Source organism: Odocoileus virginianus, chromosome 23, assembly GCF_023699985.2.
Source record: "Odocoileus virginianus isolate 20LAN1187 ecotype Illinois chromosome 23, Ovbor_1.2, whole genome shotgun sequence".
NCBI lineage: Eukaryota > Metazoa > Chordata > Mammalia > Artiodactyla > Cervidae > Odocoileus > Odocoileus virginianus.
This window is the reverse complement of record NC_069696.1, coordinates 9,134,874-9,148,760: the sequence shown is the minus strand read 5'-3', so window position 1 is coordinate 9,148,760 and position 13,887 is coordinate 9,134,874. Positions and strand designations below refer to the sequence as shown.

General features: G+C 38.8%; 1 protein-coding gene across 1 annotated transcript in view; it reads right to left on the bottom strand.

The window, feature by feature from the left end:
• Nucleotides 1-13,887, bottom strand: part of EP300 (E1A binding protein p300) — a 63,875-nt gene that overhangs the window by 20,588 nt on the left and 29,400 nt on the right. The window contains exons 7-16 of the mRNA XM_020876955.2: nucleotides 11,392-11,485; nucleotides 10,693-10,830; nucleotides 8,912-9,029; nucleotides 8,083-8,254; nucleotides 6,141-6,218; nucleotides 5,592-5,701; nucleotides 3,993-4,130; nucleotides 2,772-3,209; nucleotides 941-1,120; nucleotides 595-739 (exon numbers count right to left, since the gene is read on the bottom strand). Coding sequence (XP_020732614.2) covers nucleotides 595-739; nucleotides 941-1,120; nucleotides 2,772-3,209; nucleotides 3,993-4,130; nucleotides 5,592-5,701; nucleotides 6,141-6,218; nucleotides 8,083-8,254; nucleotides 8,912-9,029; nucleotides 10,693-10,830; nucleotides 11,392-11,485 — 1,611 coding nt within the window. The remainder of the gene's footprint in view (nucleotides 1-594; nucleotides 740-940; nucleotides 1,121-2,771; nucleotides 3,210-3,992; nucleotides 4,131-5,591; nucleotides 5,702-6,140; nucleotides 6,219-8,082; nucleotides 8,255-8,911; nucleotides 9,030-10,692; nucleotides 10,831-11,391; nucleotides 11,486-13,887) is intronic.

Below are 13,887 nucleotides of genomic sequence, written 5' to 3'. Positions count from 1 at the left end.
AGGAGCTACCAGATTCCCCCTGAGGTAAGTCCTACTATCTGTGACACTGAAGGGGTCACTAGAGCCATAAGAAGTTCTAGTCCTAAACTAGCTAGTAACACTCTCTGCTTAAGCATGCTTGTCTGCCTCATTGCCATTCAGTAGCATGGTTCAGAGCAGACTCTGAACCAGCCTGAGCCTCAGTTTTCCAGCCTGTGAAAGAGGGGTCAGGGACCTCACAGAGGGGCTGTGAGGGTCTCTGATGAGACAAGGCAGCGTGTGGTACAGTGCCTGGTGCACAGCAGTTAACCAAGAAAACAAAGAATATTATTATTGCTATTATTTCCTGCATTTTGATCCAGAGTATTATTTAATAATTTCTGTCCTCTGAAAGAATTCTGAGAAGTTGTTTGCCACCCAGCGACTGCTGGAAGCAAACACACTTAAAGAAAATTCCTTCTCCAACATTAGTAATAATGAAGACCAGGCCCAGGGTGCCAAGCTTAATGAAATCGCATGAAAGTTCAATTCCAAGGCTCAAGAAGCCCAATCTCACTCTACTGAAGTCTTTAGTTTTTCCTGTGCCTCCATGAACCCAGAGCCTAAGAAACTTACTCTTCTTCTTTGACTGTCCTGGGGCTGGAGATGACTGGGTCGCTGAAGTACTTGGCTGGTCTTCTTCCTCTTTCGTTTCAGTTTTTAATTCAGTGCCTCTCTCTTCAGTTTCTGTAGGTTCTACTTTACAGTCTTCTGCTTTAGTCTAGAAGGCAAGGTAGGAATTTTTGGTATTCCAAAGACATGTAACTGAGTAGCAGTACCATCATTATCTTAATACTCTCCCCTGTGGATGGAGCTCAAGACCCTTTCTCATATGGAAATCAGTAAAATGAGACCTAATTATCAGAGTCCTTTCCTGTAACATGTTTCTAACCCATAAAGGCAGTAACTGCCCTCCTCTCACCTCTGGAATATCCTCCGGCTGAGTATCTGCTGGTTCTGGTGCCTCCACTTCCATTTTAGGCTCCATTTTCACTTCCTGTGAAGGCTGCTTCTCAGGAATGGTCTGAGAATTCACTTCCGTGCTACTAGTAGATGGAGGGTTTGATACCTGCCCTTCGATGCTTACAGCTGGCTGGGAAAGCTGGGTAGAAAAGGGCAGGGAGAGAGAAAAAAAAAGTCCGTCTGTTACAAAACCAGAATTTAGGCTATATAACAAGATGGCAGAATAACCACCTATTTCTAAATTAGTGTCATTACACCCATTTATGGTGTTTTGGGGTTTCCTGGGTAGCGCTAATAAAAACTTGCCTGCAATGCAGGAGATGCAGGAAACATATTCTATCCCTGGGTCGGGAAGATGCCCTGGAAGAGGAGCGCATAGCAACCCACTCCAGTATTCTTGCCTGGAGAATCCCCGTGGACAGAGGAGCCTGGCGGGCTACAGTTCACAGGGTCACAGAGAGTCAGACGCGGCTGAAATGATTTAGCACACATGTACATGCACGGTGCTTTCACTTACTCTACCTACTTGGCCCCCCTGAAGTAAATTTTGCTTAAGAAATGGAGACTGAGGACTAACAAATATTGGTTGGCTGGCTGTAGACACAAGAGTCAGCAACTGTTTCTCCAGTAACATTCTGTGACAGTGCCTGGGAGGGAGGTTTCAGAAAGGACTGCCTCAGAGGAGCTCATGTTTATAGGAAAATGGAAAGAAAACAAGAATGACTGACGGGCAATCTTTTAGCTTTAACTTCTCCTTAGAAAAAGGTTCATAGGTACAAGTTCGGAAAATATAATAAATTCCCACAATGAGCAGCTGTTTGAGCCATCACATTCTAATGGGATAACTAACAATCTCTATTTTCCCTAAGTCTTCCAATAACATACCTCTTAATGGGAAGTCAGTATTTTCAGAATCTATCCTACATAGAATAAAGATGCCTTTTTGCATCCTGCCTTTTCTTACATATGAGAGGCTAAGATGAACCAGTCACACATGAACGACATATTAAGAAGTAGCGATGACTTAACAGCACTTCTCAGTGTGCCAACAGGACAGAGAAATGAAGTGTTAGTATCAGTGATCAAGTAGAAAGTTTGAACAGTGACACGCTGAGTTCTGTTAATAAGGATGGAACTGTCAGGTGTACATCTGGATCTCTGCTCCACAGGTAACACACCTTTCGCAAGGTGTGTTTCAGGCCCTTATGAAACACCTTCTCATCAATTTTCTAACTTTGGCTAGTACCACAGACATTCATAAATCAATGATTTTGTTCATTTGCTCTTGAGCAGAGCAGTTCAGGCTGTTTGAAAAGATTCTTTAAATATCTGTAAAATTCACGTGTGGTAATAAACGTCTGGTTGCTTTTCTCCCCTTAACATGCTTTCAAGCCTCTGAATACAACATGACTGCAGTCAACACAAGATCTAAACGAAATCTTTGAAGTCCTTCTATGTGAAGTATGACAGCAAAAGTCCATAAACATTAAGAGGTTCTAGTCTGAGGAGGCAACAATGACAGAAGAAATGACATAGAATAGACATGGCACAGGGAATTCCCCCGAGGTCCAGTGACTCGGCGCTTTCGCTGCCATGGGCCCAGGTTGGATGCCTACTCAGGGAACTAAGATCTTACAAGCTCACCACCCCAACCCACCTCCCGCCATCCCCCCCCCCCCCCCCCCCCCCCCGCCAAAAAAAAAAAAGAAAGAAAAAAGAAACCACACTGAAGTAGTGTAAAACTACAGCACAGCTGACACAGTTCTGCCTAAAGCCCAGACTCTGCTTACTGGAGTTGCCGGCTGCGGAGGCAGCAGGGGTGCCGTCGGGGTGGGCACAGAGGCTGCTGTGCTTTGCTGGGACAGAGGCTGTTGCTGCGCCTGGTCGACTGAAGGAGCAGCAGGAAGCGAAGGCTGCACTTGGGGAGGAAGTTGCGTTGGTGGTGGCGTAGGCGTTTGTCTTGGAGGTGGATGGAGAACCTGGGACTGTGGGCCAGGTGGCATGGCTGGAGGCGTAGGAACAGGGGCTGGGATTGCTGTTGCTGGTGGCTGCTGAGCCCCTATGCTAGGGGGAGTGTGGTGAGGGGTGGGGGTACGACTAGGTACGGGTGAGGGTGAATTCTGATGCAGAGCTGGTTGAGGGAGAGGGGGACAGTGAATGTGGCTCCCTTGAGACCCAGGAGGCATTATAGGAGAGTTCACAGGACAGGAAGAACTGGACATTTGTGCCTGTTAAAAAGAAAAACATAACAAGATGCAATTCAGAACAGAATCAAAGAAATATTTACACAGGCAGGCTATATACATTTAACAGAAATCAGCAATGAATGCCTCCATTTCAAAATGTGTCAAAAACCCTATTAACTGGGGGCCTGTCTTTGGAAAATCCAACCAGTATAGTACTCAGTTAAGCAGATGTCTCAGGCGCTGTGGGGGCATGGGACAGGTGAACATGCTGTTTTCTAGTCGTCCAATGCTCTCTTCAGCCAATGCTGAAGCTCAGTCCAATGCTCTCTTCTTTCTCTTCTGCTTTGTAGTACTCAGTAAGAGTCCATTTTTAAAGAGTTCACTGTTTTAAAAACTGGCTAAAATGGTTTTCTTTAAAATCTAATCTCTCTCACTCAGGCTTCCCTCGTAGCTCAGTTGGTAAAGAATCTACCTGCAATCCAGGAGACCCAGGTTCAGTCCCTGGGTGGGGAAGATCCCCTGGATAAGGAGATGGCAACCCCAGTATTCTTGCCTGGAAAACCCCAGAGAAACCTGGTGGGATATAGTCCATGGGGTCACAAACAACTGGACACAACTGAGCAAATAAACCACAATCATGTTTTTCTTATTTACTAGCAAGGAATACCACTGCTGTATCACAGAGTCATCACTTCATTTTCATAATACTATGTCCATAACTATTTTTATTAAAAGCTTAATTTTGCTGCCGTTCTCTGTAAAAACCTAGATCAAGAGAAGCTTTAAGATTTGCACAAATTTAGAACAACCATCTGTGAGACATACTTGAGACACTGGTGCTTGACCGCCAGACGGAGCCAAAGGCATATTTGTTACATTCATTCCCTGTGTTGAGAATTGAGTCTGAGGAAGAAACTGGCTCTGGCTGGAAGGCTGCTGCATGCGAGGCCCGTAGCCTATAGGCTGTACACACACACACACACAAAAACAAAACAAAACACAGAGCACCAAATTGCTTCATTTTAGTTATTCGACTAAGGCTGGAATCACCAATTAATTGCTCTGGCTCTGCTATGGGAGGGTGGGGAAGAAAAAGAAGAAAGTGGCATGACAGCAGCAGACACTCATGCCAAGATAATGGAGAAGAGCCTTACTACTTACTCTAAGGCCCACTCTTTTTTTATTTTTTAAGCCCACTCTAAAGAAGTTACATACATGCATCTAGACCAAGGTACAGAGGTAACTGTCTTTATCCACTGCTTGTTTTATAAGTGAGGAGAGCAGATCAGTTTCATGAGATTTTTGCTTATGTAGGTATTATTAAAGCATAAGCTCTAAGACTCCATAATGAGTAATTATGGATACCAAAGGCCCAAAACTTCATAATCTAAGAAAGGCGTTTGTCTCATAGTTAAAATGAAAAATAAAATCCCTCATTAAACACAGCAGACCAGAACAGGACATTCAGAAAGGCCCAATGACTGATAACTCTGAGAGGCAGGCTAAGGGCTGGGGGCCAACATGGAAAGGTGGATGACAGGTTTACAATCTGCATAAGGAGCAGTGAGATGCCCAAGAGTCCCTCTTCTCCACTCGTGAGAACCAGACAACTGCCCCTCCATCACCCTTGACAGTTTCCTCCCTGGGCAGGCTCTGTGTTTGGGGAAGATAGGCATTACGGAAGAGAGATGACTTTGTCAAAGTGTGCAGACTACTCAACACTGAGTGACACTCTAGGCAATGGTCACTGGGTGCTGTCACAAGCTTTCTAGTACTGTGACTAGATATGAACAGTATTTGGAAGCAAATCTTTCTTTTAGTGTTTATTTTATATAAATTATAATCCAGAGAGTTCCTAACTATACAGGATCCTATGTACTTTAGACACAAGCTTTTCCCAATTAAAGCTGTAAACAGCTTTCATGCCATCATGTAAGTTCTGAAATTACCACTTATGAAGCATTCCAATTTACAGATGTACCACAATTTAACCATAATGAATCCCTTAATGTAGATTTAGGCTATGGCCATTTTCTAAAACACATAATACACCACCCTTAATATGAATTTTCTTCAAATTATATCCTTTTAGTATCTCAGGAATTATTTCCACAGGATAAATTTCTAAAAACAACAAGTATAGGTAAAAAGAGGTAGGTGAAAATTAAGGACTTTAGTATTCACTGCCTAATTGTGGTATATGGTTTAGTTTTAATCATATCTGTGTTAAGGGCTAAATACAACAGAATTCTATACCAAAACGAAACAAAAAACAAAAAAACCCACACCCAAAAACAACAGCATTAAGAACTAATTGCATATAGTTAGCTGTTTAATCAAGTGTTAGAATTTGTTGTCTCAGAGAAAAGGAACTTTAAAAAGGTCAAGTAAAGGCCAAAAAGATGACCCAGAGGTCAAACTTACCGGATTAAGTGTTCCAGTTTGAGCTAACTGTACATGGTGCTGAAGAGGAGAGGTTTGCCGGGGTCCAATAGGAGGCTGAGGCATACTCATCTGGCCAAATTGATTCAAACCTGTAATCAGTATAAAATACTAAATCTGAACACCATGTGACTGGAGAATAAGAGAGTTCTTCTTTACAATTCTATGTCATTTTATCAGGACAAATAAAGGAACCTGCTTCCAACTGTGAGAGAATCTCTGTTTCATTCACAATAGCTACAGAAAGGCATTGTTAATTAATGTATGGTCTCAACCAAATTTGGATGGAATAAATCTCATCTTGGCTAGTTGTTTTTAAATGAATGCTTGATCGTTTGTATCTTTTGCGCCTAGACCTGCCAGTCAACCTGCTCTTCACCCTCCCTCCCTCCCTGGGCTCCTAATCTAAAAGGCTTTCTGATTTCTCAAGTAGACAATCATAATACCTGCTGCTGAGTGACAGCAGGAATCAAGACGACAATTTTAAGCTTGTAATACACTAGGAATTCTGTTAAAAAACAAAAACCTTACCAGGTTGTGGAGTTACCCGAGGCATCATCTGGTTTGGCACACTGCTACGGATCATAGATGGATCAGGGAGAGGGCCATCTAGAGCAGAATAGAGAAATGGTTAGAAACACACCTTTCAGGCAGCTGTTCCCGTTTAAATAGGAGTAGTAACTTAATAGAATTCAGTCTATCAAAAGAATAAAGGTTTGAACTAAAGAGGAATCTGAAGAAAATGCTTTTCTGCAATACAAGAAAATGCCTCGAAATGGTATTAGTCCATTTCTTTATGAACCAGTATGCTTTTGGTGTTGACAGGAAATAATATAATGAGATCTTATATTTAAAAGACTAATGCAGTATTTAATATGCCGTCGTTTGATTAAGCCTGATTATTTCACTGGTAAAAAGGATATCTCTATAGACAAGAGCCACAGATTTTGTCCAGTGACCAATTTTGATTGTGTACCCCCCAATAATGTGTTTTGATGTATACATGTCCAGTGTGAACACTGACTTTAAATAATATACATATTATACTGCACTATATATCATGTACCTCTTAAATACAAAAATAGAAATAATTAAGAATCATTAAAATCCATATGGTCTAAAATCACCTTTTTCATGAAAGGTGGTTTGCTCATTAGTTATGTTTATGGTTAAAAAAAAAAATTGGATTCTTCTATAATTAATTTCTGTATATGGGATAAGAGACAGATTTCATTCTATAAATACGCACTTAGGGCTACTCAGTTCCACTAATATTTGTTCTTGCCTACACTAGAATCATTGTTTGTATTTTAAAATAAGATTACAATTTAATACCTGACAAACTTTAAACTTGGCTCAAATTTCTAAGTAAATTGTACCACACTCAAACATCTCAAACTTATCCACTTGTCTCTATATCTTAGTTATTGCTTTAATTCAAACTATCAGCACTGAAGCAGTGTCCTCAACTCTAGTCTTGACTTTGTTTCTGAACAATTGTTCTACCTATCTACTAAAAACAAAAAAAACCCAAACCCACACACCTGCAATTTTCCCTTGTTAGTGGGGCCTCCGTGCATGTTGCTCTCTCTGCCAGAAATGCTGTTCTCAATTCTTTTCACCATCATGGTCCAATGAGAAAATGTATCTAGCACACCACAGTTAACACATGAGGCTGCTGAAAGCTCTCCACCTGACTACTTCAAGACCTGTGGGGTGTGAATTTCTCAGCCTACTCACCATCCACCAATGGCCTAAGAGTTGGTACCTGCTGGTTCAGTTGGCACTACTTACAGGTAGCCAGCTTTTCCTGACTCAAAAACCACAGCTTTTCCCCATCATAGCTGTTCACGCATCATTTAAACAGCCTGCATTTTTCCTCACTGTTGTGTACATACACTATATTTCATTACTTGGAACCTAGTAATGAGTCAATACATAACAGAATGCATAATCATTTTGGCTATTCAGTTAATTCATTACGTCAAGAAGGCTTCTATAATCCAAACAATGAAAATGTCAAGATGAATTTTACATGATTCTTCTAAGAAAATAAACAGTTCTTAGCCTATGAATATACTGGGTCAAGAAGAAAGTGTGACAAGTAATCTGATACTGTTTAGGATGTATGAAGCCAGTGAGGTGCTTCCCTGCTGAGTCTACATCAATTGGCTGCCTACCACATGCAAGTCAGTAAAAACCCATGGTCTATCAGTTCCTAGGTGTCACTATGAGAGAAGAATACCTTTGGCACTAAAAATGATGCCATATTGTTAACACATGTCAAGTAACAAAGTCTAGGAATCTTCAATATACTGTTTACTGTTTTTACTAGAGAACGAACTAAGTTCTTTGAAAAGGCAATAGTCATTTAAAAGCTCTAGAATAGTAACATAAGCTAATGCAAATTAGTGACTTTGGTTAGAAACCATTTCATTTCAGTTTCTCCTAAAAATACATAAAAAGCACTTACTAGAAGTCATTCCTGGTTGTGGCTGCCCCATGTTAGGCCCTGTGTTCATAACTGGCACCATGCTTGCAGCACTTGGTAGCATGTTCTGTTTCTGCAGTCTAGTCCTTCGCTTTTCTTCTAGTTCCTTCTGGATCTTATAGATCTTCTCAGCTAGCAGGTGGTAGTATTCCGCCTTTTTGAATTTTGTTAAGTAGAGATGAGGAAAAAAGACGAACTACTATCAGGTAACAGAAAAATGAACTAAGAGCAAATATCTGCTTCACTTAAAAAAGGCAAAAATGAAAAGGGAAAAGAAGCATTCGAATCTACTTTCTTAGACCATTCCAAATATGAGCTCACATTTAAAATGATCAGTGAAAAACTGCTATATAATGAATCTACATAGTAAGGCAAGACTTCTCAAAGTACAATTCCCAACATGTGCAAAGAATATGCTACTTCTTAAAGAAGTGCCAATGTAGAGAAGAAAGTTCAACTGATACAGAAATACTACTCGAGATGAAAATATTAAGCAGCTGATTCACTACCATATTCCAGTGAAAATAGCACGCAGCATGGTTAACAGCTCAACCACTTTTTAGCTGCCAGAAGGACAACCCAGATAAAGTGCCACATGAGTGCGCTGTATTAAGAGGAAAAATGTAAGATTCTTGACATACACTTTGAGAAGAGTGTTTTGTTATCGCAACTCCACAGTGCATTACAGGACAGAATGGCTAAAGGGTGTCCTCTGAGGTACAGTGTTCTGTGTATGTGCAACAAAGAGAAACAAAAATAAACAACCAGAAGAGGTCCACTTTTGCTTTAAATAGAAAAAACAGATGCTCACTCGATTGTTCGCCGATTCATACATGTCCCCTTCCACTTTCCGGGCATATGCAACTAGGTTTTCCATCCGTCTGTCTTTTAAAGCAGCAGGATCCGGAGTGGGAAATATGGCTTGAACACTAGGAATATAAAATCCTACCACTATTATATCACGTCAGCTTTTTTTTCTCATCACAGAAAAACACAGTATTTTAAATATTTTCCTGGTTAGTATTTTCTCATTTTTATACAATGAATACTTTAGGTAAAATTTTAAAATAAGGCTTGAGATGTGTTAAAACATAAATTACTGACCAAAAGAAGTATCTGTCTGTATCAATCAAATCAAAGGGTTTTCCTGATCAGAATATAAGAAATGACTCTATAGAAATACTCTCTGGTCCCTGTTACTCTAATGTAGGGCAAAAAAAAAAAAAAAAAAAATACTGTGCTATATTCTTAAAGGGAAGTGAGAAAACCTGAACTTTGCTGTAGCAGCATGTAGCAAAAGCCTTAAGATCCTTCTACTCTTCTACTCAGGTTAGTAAAATAGAAACCTAATAATCTCTACAATATCTTAAAAGATTAAAAACTTGAAGTGAAGGGAGCAAAAATGCAAAAAAAATTCTGCTAAATTCAATGTCTTTTACTGTCTAGCAATTCCCCAAAATGCTTGGCACTAACTTTCCTGAAGGCTGACAAATGTGATTTCAGCTACGAATTTTATCATCTGGTTACCTCATGGTCAGCTGTGTATTACACCAGAAGGAACCAGGTGGAGAAGAAATAAATGGAAATCCGAGTTAGTAAAAAGTTCTCAAGCATATAATATTAACATCAAGTCAGATGATCAATCCCAAATAACCTACTGTCTCTATTAAGTTTCTAAACAATCTGATCACAAGATAAGTTTGTTTTGGTTATTCCTTATTAGTTCATTGTATTAAAATAATTTCAGTTTTCTCTTTGTGCCAAATACCATTTCTGGTGCTATCATTTGAGAATTTCTAAATGAAGCTCAAGTATAACTGATAGGCTAATGTAACATAAAAATAAACTAAGAAGATAAGACAGACTACCTGGTTTTAAGGTAATAAAAAAAATTGGATGAAGTGGAGATCCCTCTATTAAGAAAAGGGAAGAAAAAAAAAAAAAAGACTGATTCTTAAAAAAAAAAAAAAAGTGCTGCATTTTGTTGAAGTATAAGCTCTGTAACCAGTGAGGGCAAAGCTCTATTTTTAGGGTATTGGGTATATTACATTTTACCATTCTATATGCCTTACGCCTCTTTCATCCAACAAGACAGTGTTTGTGAGGCAGTGTGCCTGGCACACATTAACTTCACAAGAAACAGTGCACAGGTATTTCACAAGCAATCGCTATGTACACATTTAGAGGACCAGAAGACCACAGAGGCCACCCAAACAGATTCAATTTGTCAAGATAACAAAAATTTTACCAAGGATAACAGAAGGCTGTGTTGCCTCTACTATTCTAATCATCTAAGTTAAAACCTAGTTTTTCTTGTAAAATATGAGCTTTGTAAAGGAAATGATTATTAAATAATCTTTAATATATATTGATTTTGTCACTAGACAGAATCCTCACACATGATTAAAAGCTAAAAGACACCTAAGAAATGATGGAGAAAAAGTCGAGAAGCAGAGAATAGGAAGTAGGAAAGCCACAGGAGAAGTATCAGCAGCAACCAGGCTATAGAAAAATTCAGTAATTTCTCGTGTTTAAGTGCCTGACAGATTGACCTTGTAACTCCTTATGAATAAGACATGCCAACAAGCTTACAGTTTGTGGACAAGATGATTTCGAAGATCCTGAGTAATATCCTCATGCCATTGCTTCCGAATTCCAGTACTGGATGGCTGAGCTGCTGTTGGCATAGGACCCAGAGAGGCCACACTGCCATTGTCACTCATCATTGGGCTTTAAAAAGGAGTGAGACAGTTTTAGCAAAGAAGGGTAGGAGAAAGGCTCTCATTTAAGCAGAGCTAACAGCGAGGACTGCAACAGGGTCAATACACTATGACAAGTCTGCTTACACTTAAGTCTGGGGGAAATGCTATGTATGTATTTGTACTTGTGAGGGGAAACAATTAAAACACACAACATTTTACCGTGTGGAGGGGTGGCTGATATCTTGTGTTTAAAAGACTAAGTCTTGTGTTACAAGACTAAGCCGTCATTTTGACACAGCTTACCCAAGAATCCACTGGGCAATGGACTAATTGCTAACATTGGGATAAAGCAATCTCGCTTTTTAAGCAGCTGCATTTGTTAACTTCCTACTGTATTTGTAAAGGTGTCAGTTACTCCAAATAATTGATATAATTTCTAAAGAGGTTATAGAGAGCCTAAAGAAAACATATAACTTGTCATCATTCATCAAGGATATTGTCCAATCAAGGAAACTTAAAAAGCTCAAATAAGGAGCTCGAACAAGTGTCTGAAATCTGACCAAGGGCACAAACCAAGATTAAAACTTACTTTTGAGAATTTATGGCTGAATGCAACATCGAGTCAGAAAGAAGATTTGACGTTTGAACCCCTACACCTCCATTTACTCCCATAGGACTAGCACCTATGTCAAAACAAAAAGCAAGAGACGGTATTTTAAATACAAAAAAAAAACGACAACAAAAACAACAAAAATTAAGGATATAAAGGAAGAGGAAAAACTATGAAAGTACTAGAATAAAACATTACAAGAATTTTTTGTCCTTTCCAAAGACCCAAAACAGAAGTTTTAAGGATATTGAGAAATGTGAGTAATAAGTAAAATAATCACCATAAACAAAGTCAAGAGAAAGATGACAAATCTGGGAGGAAAAATGCTAATATTATAAATAATAATTATTTGCAATATAATCAGCAACACATATATAAAGGCTACTACACAAAGTACCTTTACAGCATAGTAAGAAAAACATGAACAATCCAAGAGGAAAGGAACAATTTACATAAAAAAAAGAAATACAATGGCTTAAAAAATATGCGTGAAAAACATATAATTATTATTTTTTCATGTATGAAATTCCAGAAACTTTTTTTTGGCCACTGGGCTTGTGGAATTTTAGTGGCTTGTGGGGACCTTAGTTCCCTTAACCAGTGGTCGAACCTGTGCCCCCTGCAGTGGAAGCATGGAGTCCTAACCACTAGACCATCAGGGAATTCCTATGAATTCCCTTAAAGTTTGAGAAAACAAAATGTTGAGAAAGGTTTGGGAAAAGCAGCATTTTCTATGAAAATTCATAGGTGTGTAAACTGATCCACTCTTGGGAAAGCTATCTGGTAACTGTTAAACAAATGAAAAAAAAAAAAAAATGCACACACATTTTCACTAACTTAAGATTTCCACTTGCTATTCCATCTTACAGTTATAGTCACACATGTATGGATAAACGTAAGAGTAATGGTGTCAAAAGCAGCAAAAAACTAGAACTAAGATTGTTTAGGGAACCGAACTTAACACATGTATGTGTTTTCATAAGCACCATCTATGTAAGAACATAAGAAACCTAAGGATGATGATCCCCAGGGAAGGGAATGAAAGACAGTATTTGTGTTACACATTTTAAATTGACCACTCTTTCAAACTGGCTTGAATAGCTCTATGTATTCCTATTACTATTTTAATTAATGATTTAATGAATATTACTTCTTTAAAACAAAGAAAACTATCAATGGCAATATTTACACTAAACCAGATTTTCATGTGGTTAAAATTTTTTGATAAACAATTTTATTAATATATCCTTCAAGATATTTAGTTAAAAATAAGAAAACAAAACTCCTCCCTAAAATGCAAATAATTGACTGATTTCTAAACAGTGTCTAATAAAAATCCTATTGCCTTCTTTCATCACGCTTCCCAAATGGTTAGGCAGAACGCTCCTTCTAACAGCATCAAGGCAGGCTCTGAAATGCAGTCGCTGGTAGTGGCTTATCTGTCACTATGAAATACTCATTTTTGAGAAACTTACACATCCTTAACACAGATTTGCTTCACCGATGGCAACAGTATGAAGGTAAAGAAAAAAGTGATTATACTATTACTGATTTATCTTAGTGTCTTCTGATGGCACATGAAAACAGACATTCCCTCCCAAAGTATCCAGGTTCATTTAATCTTTGGCATTGATTGCAAGTAATGGCTCAATCATAACTTTAAATAGATACTTTTATACAGATTTGTATTTAAGACCCTAAGAGTGAGCATTCACTTGAGATACAAAAAGGTAGGAACAGAAACACTACTGGCAACTGAGAGAGTAAGTCAGAAAGAAAAAAATGAACAAAAGAAAAATTCAAAGCACCTAATAATCAAAGAGAAAACACATAATATTTTAAGCCCTAGGGAGAAACTTAAGCCTTAGGAGAACATGTATTTTTTCCTAAGCCCTGACAAAATCTTTATACATTAAGTGAATCCAATAGTAATCAGAAGATTAAGAATGTGGTTAAACAGGGCCACGGGGGCCTTATAGTAAAAAGCTCTAATGCGGAGTTCTGGGAGTTGCTCCCCCTTTCCCCTCTCTGCTACAGAATTTCTATTACCTGAAATATATAGTAGAGATCCTGCTGTTTTGTCTGTTTGTTCACTTACTTGCTCATCCACACTAGAGATGTCTTAAAAGTAGGGACAACTTTTGAGCCCCTGCACCACAACTACTGAGCTCGCAAGCCTAGAGCCTGTGCTTCGTGACAAGAGAAGTCACTGTAAGGAGAAGCCTGCAGAGTAGCCCGTTCCTGCTGCAGCTAAAGGAAGTCTATGTACAGCAATGAAGACCCAGCACAGTGCCCCCCAAAAAAACAGTAGAAGAGATCAAAATTAAAAAATAAAAATCAACAAGATTTACATTTTTATGAATAGTGTGCCCAACTTCGCTTTCTCATTTAGAATAAAAAAATAATGTGCAAAAACTAAAGCCTATTGTACCTATCAACAGAACGGCAAAAATAAGTTTCACAGGAAAAAGCATG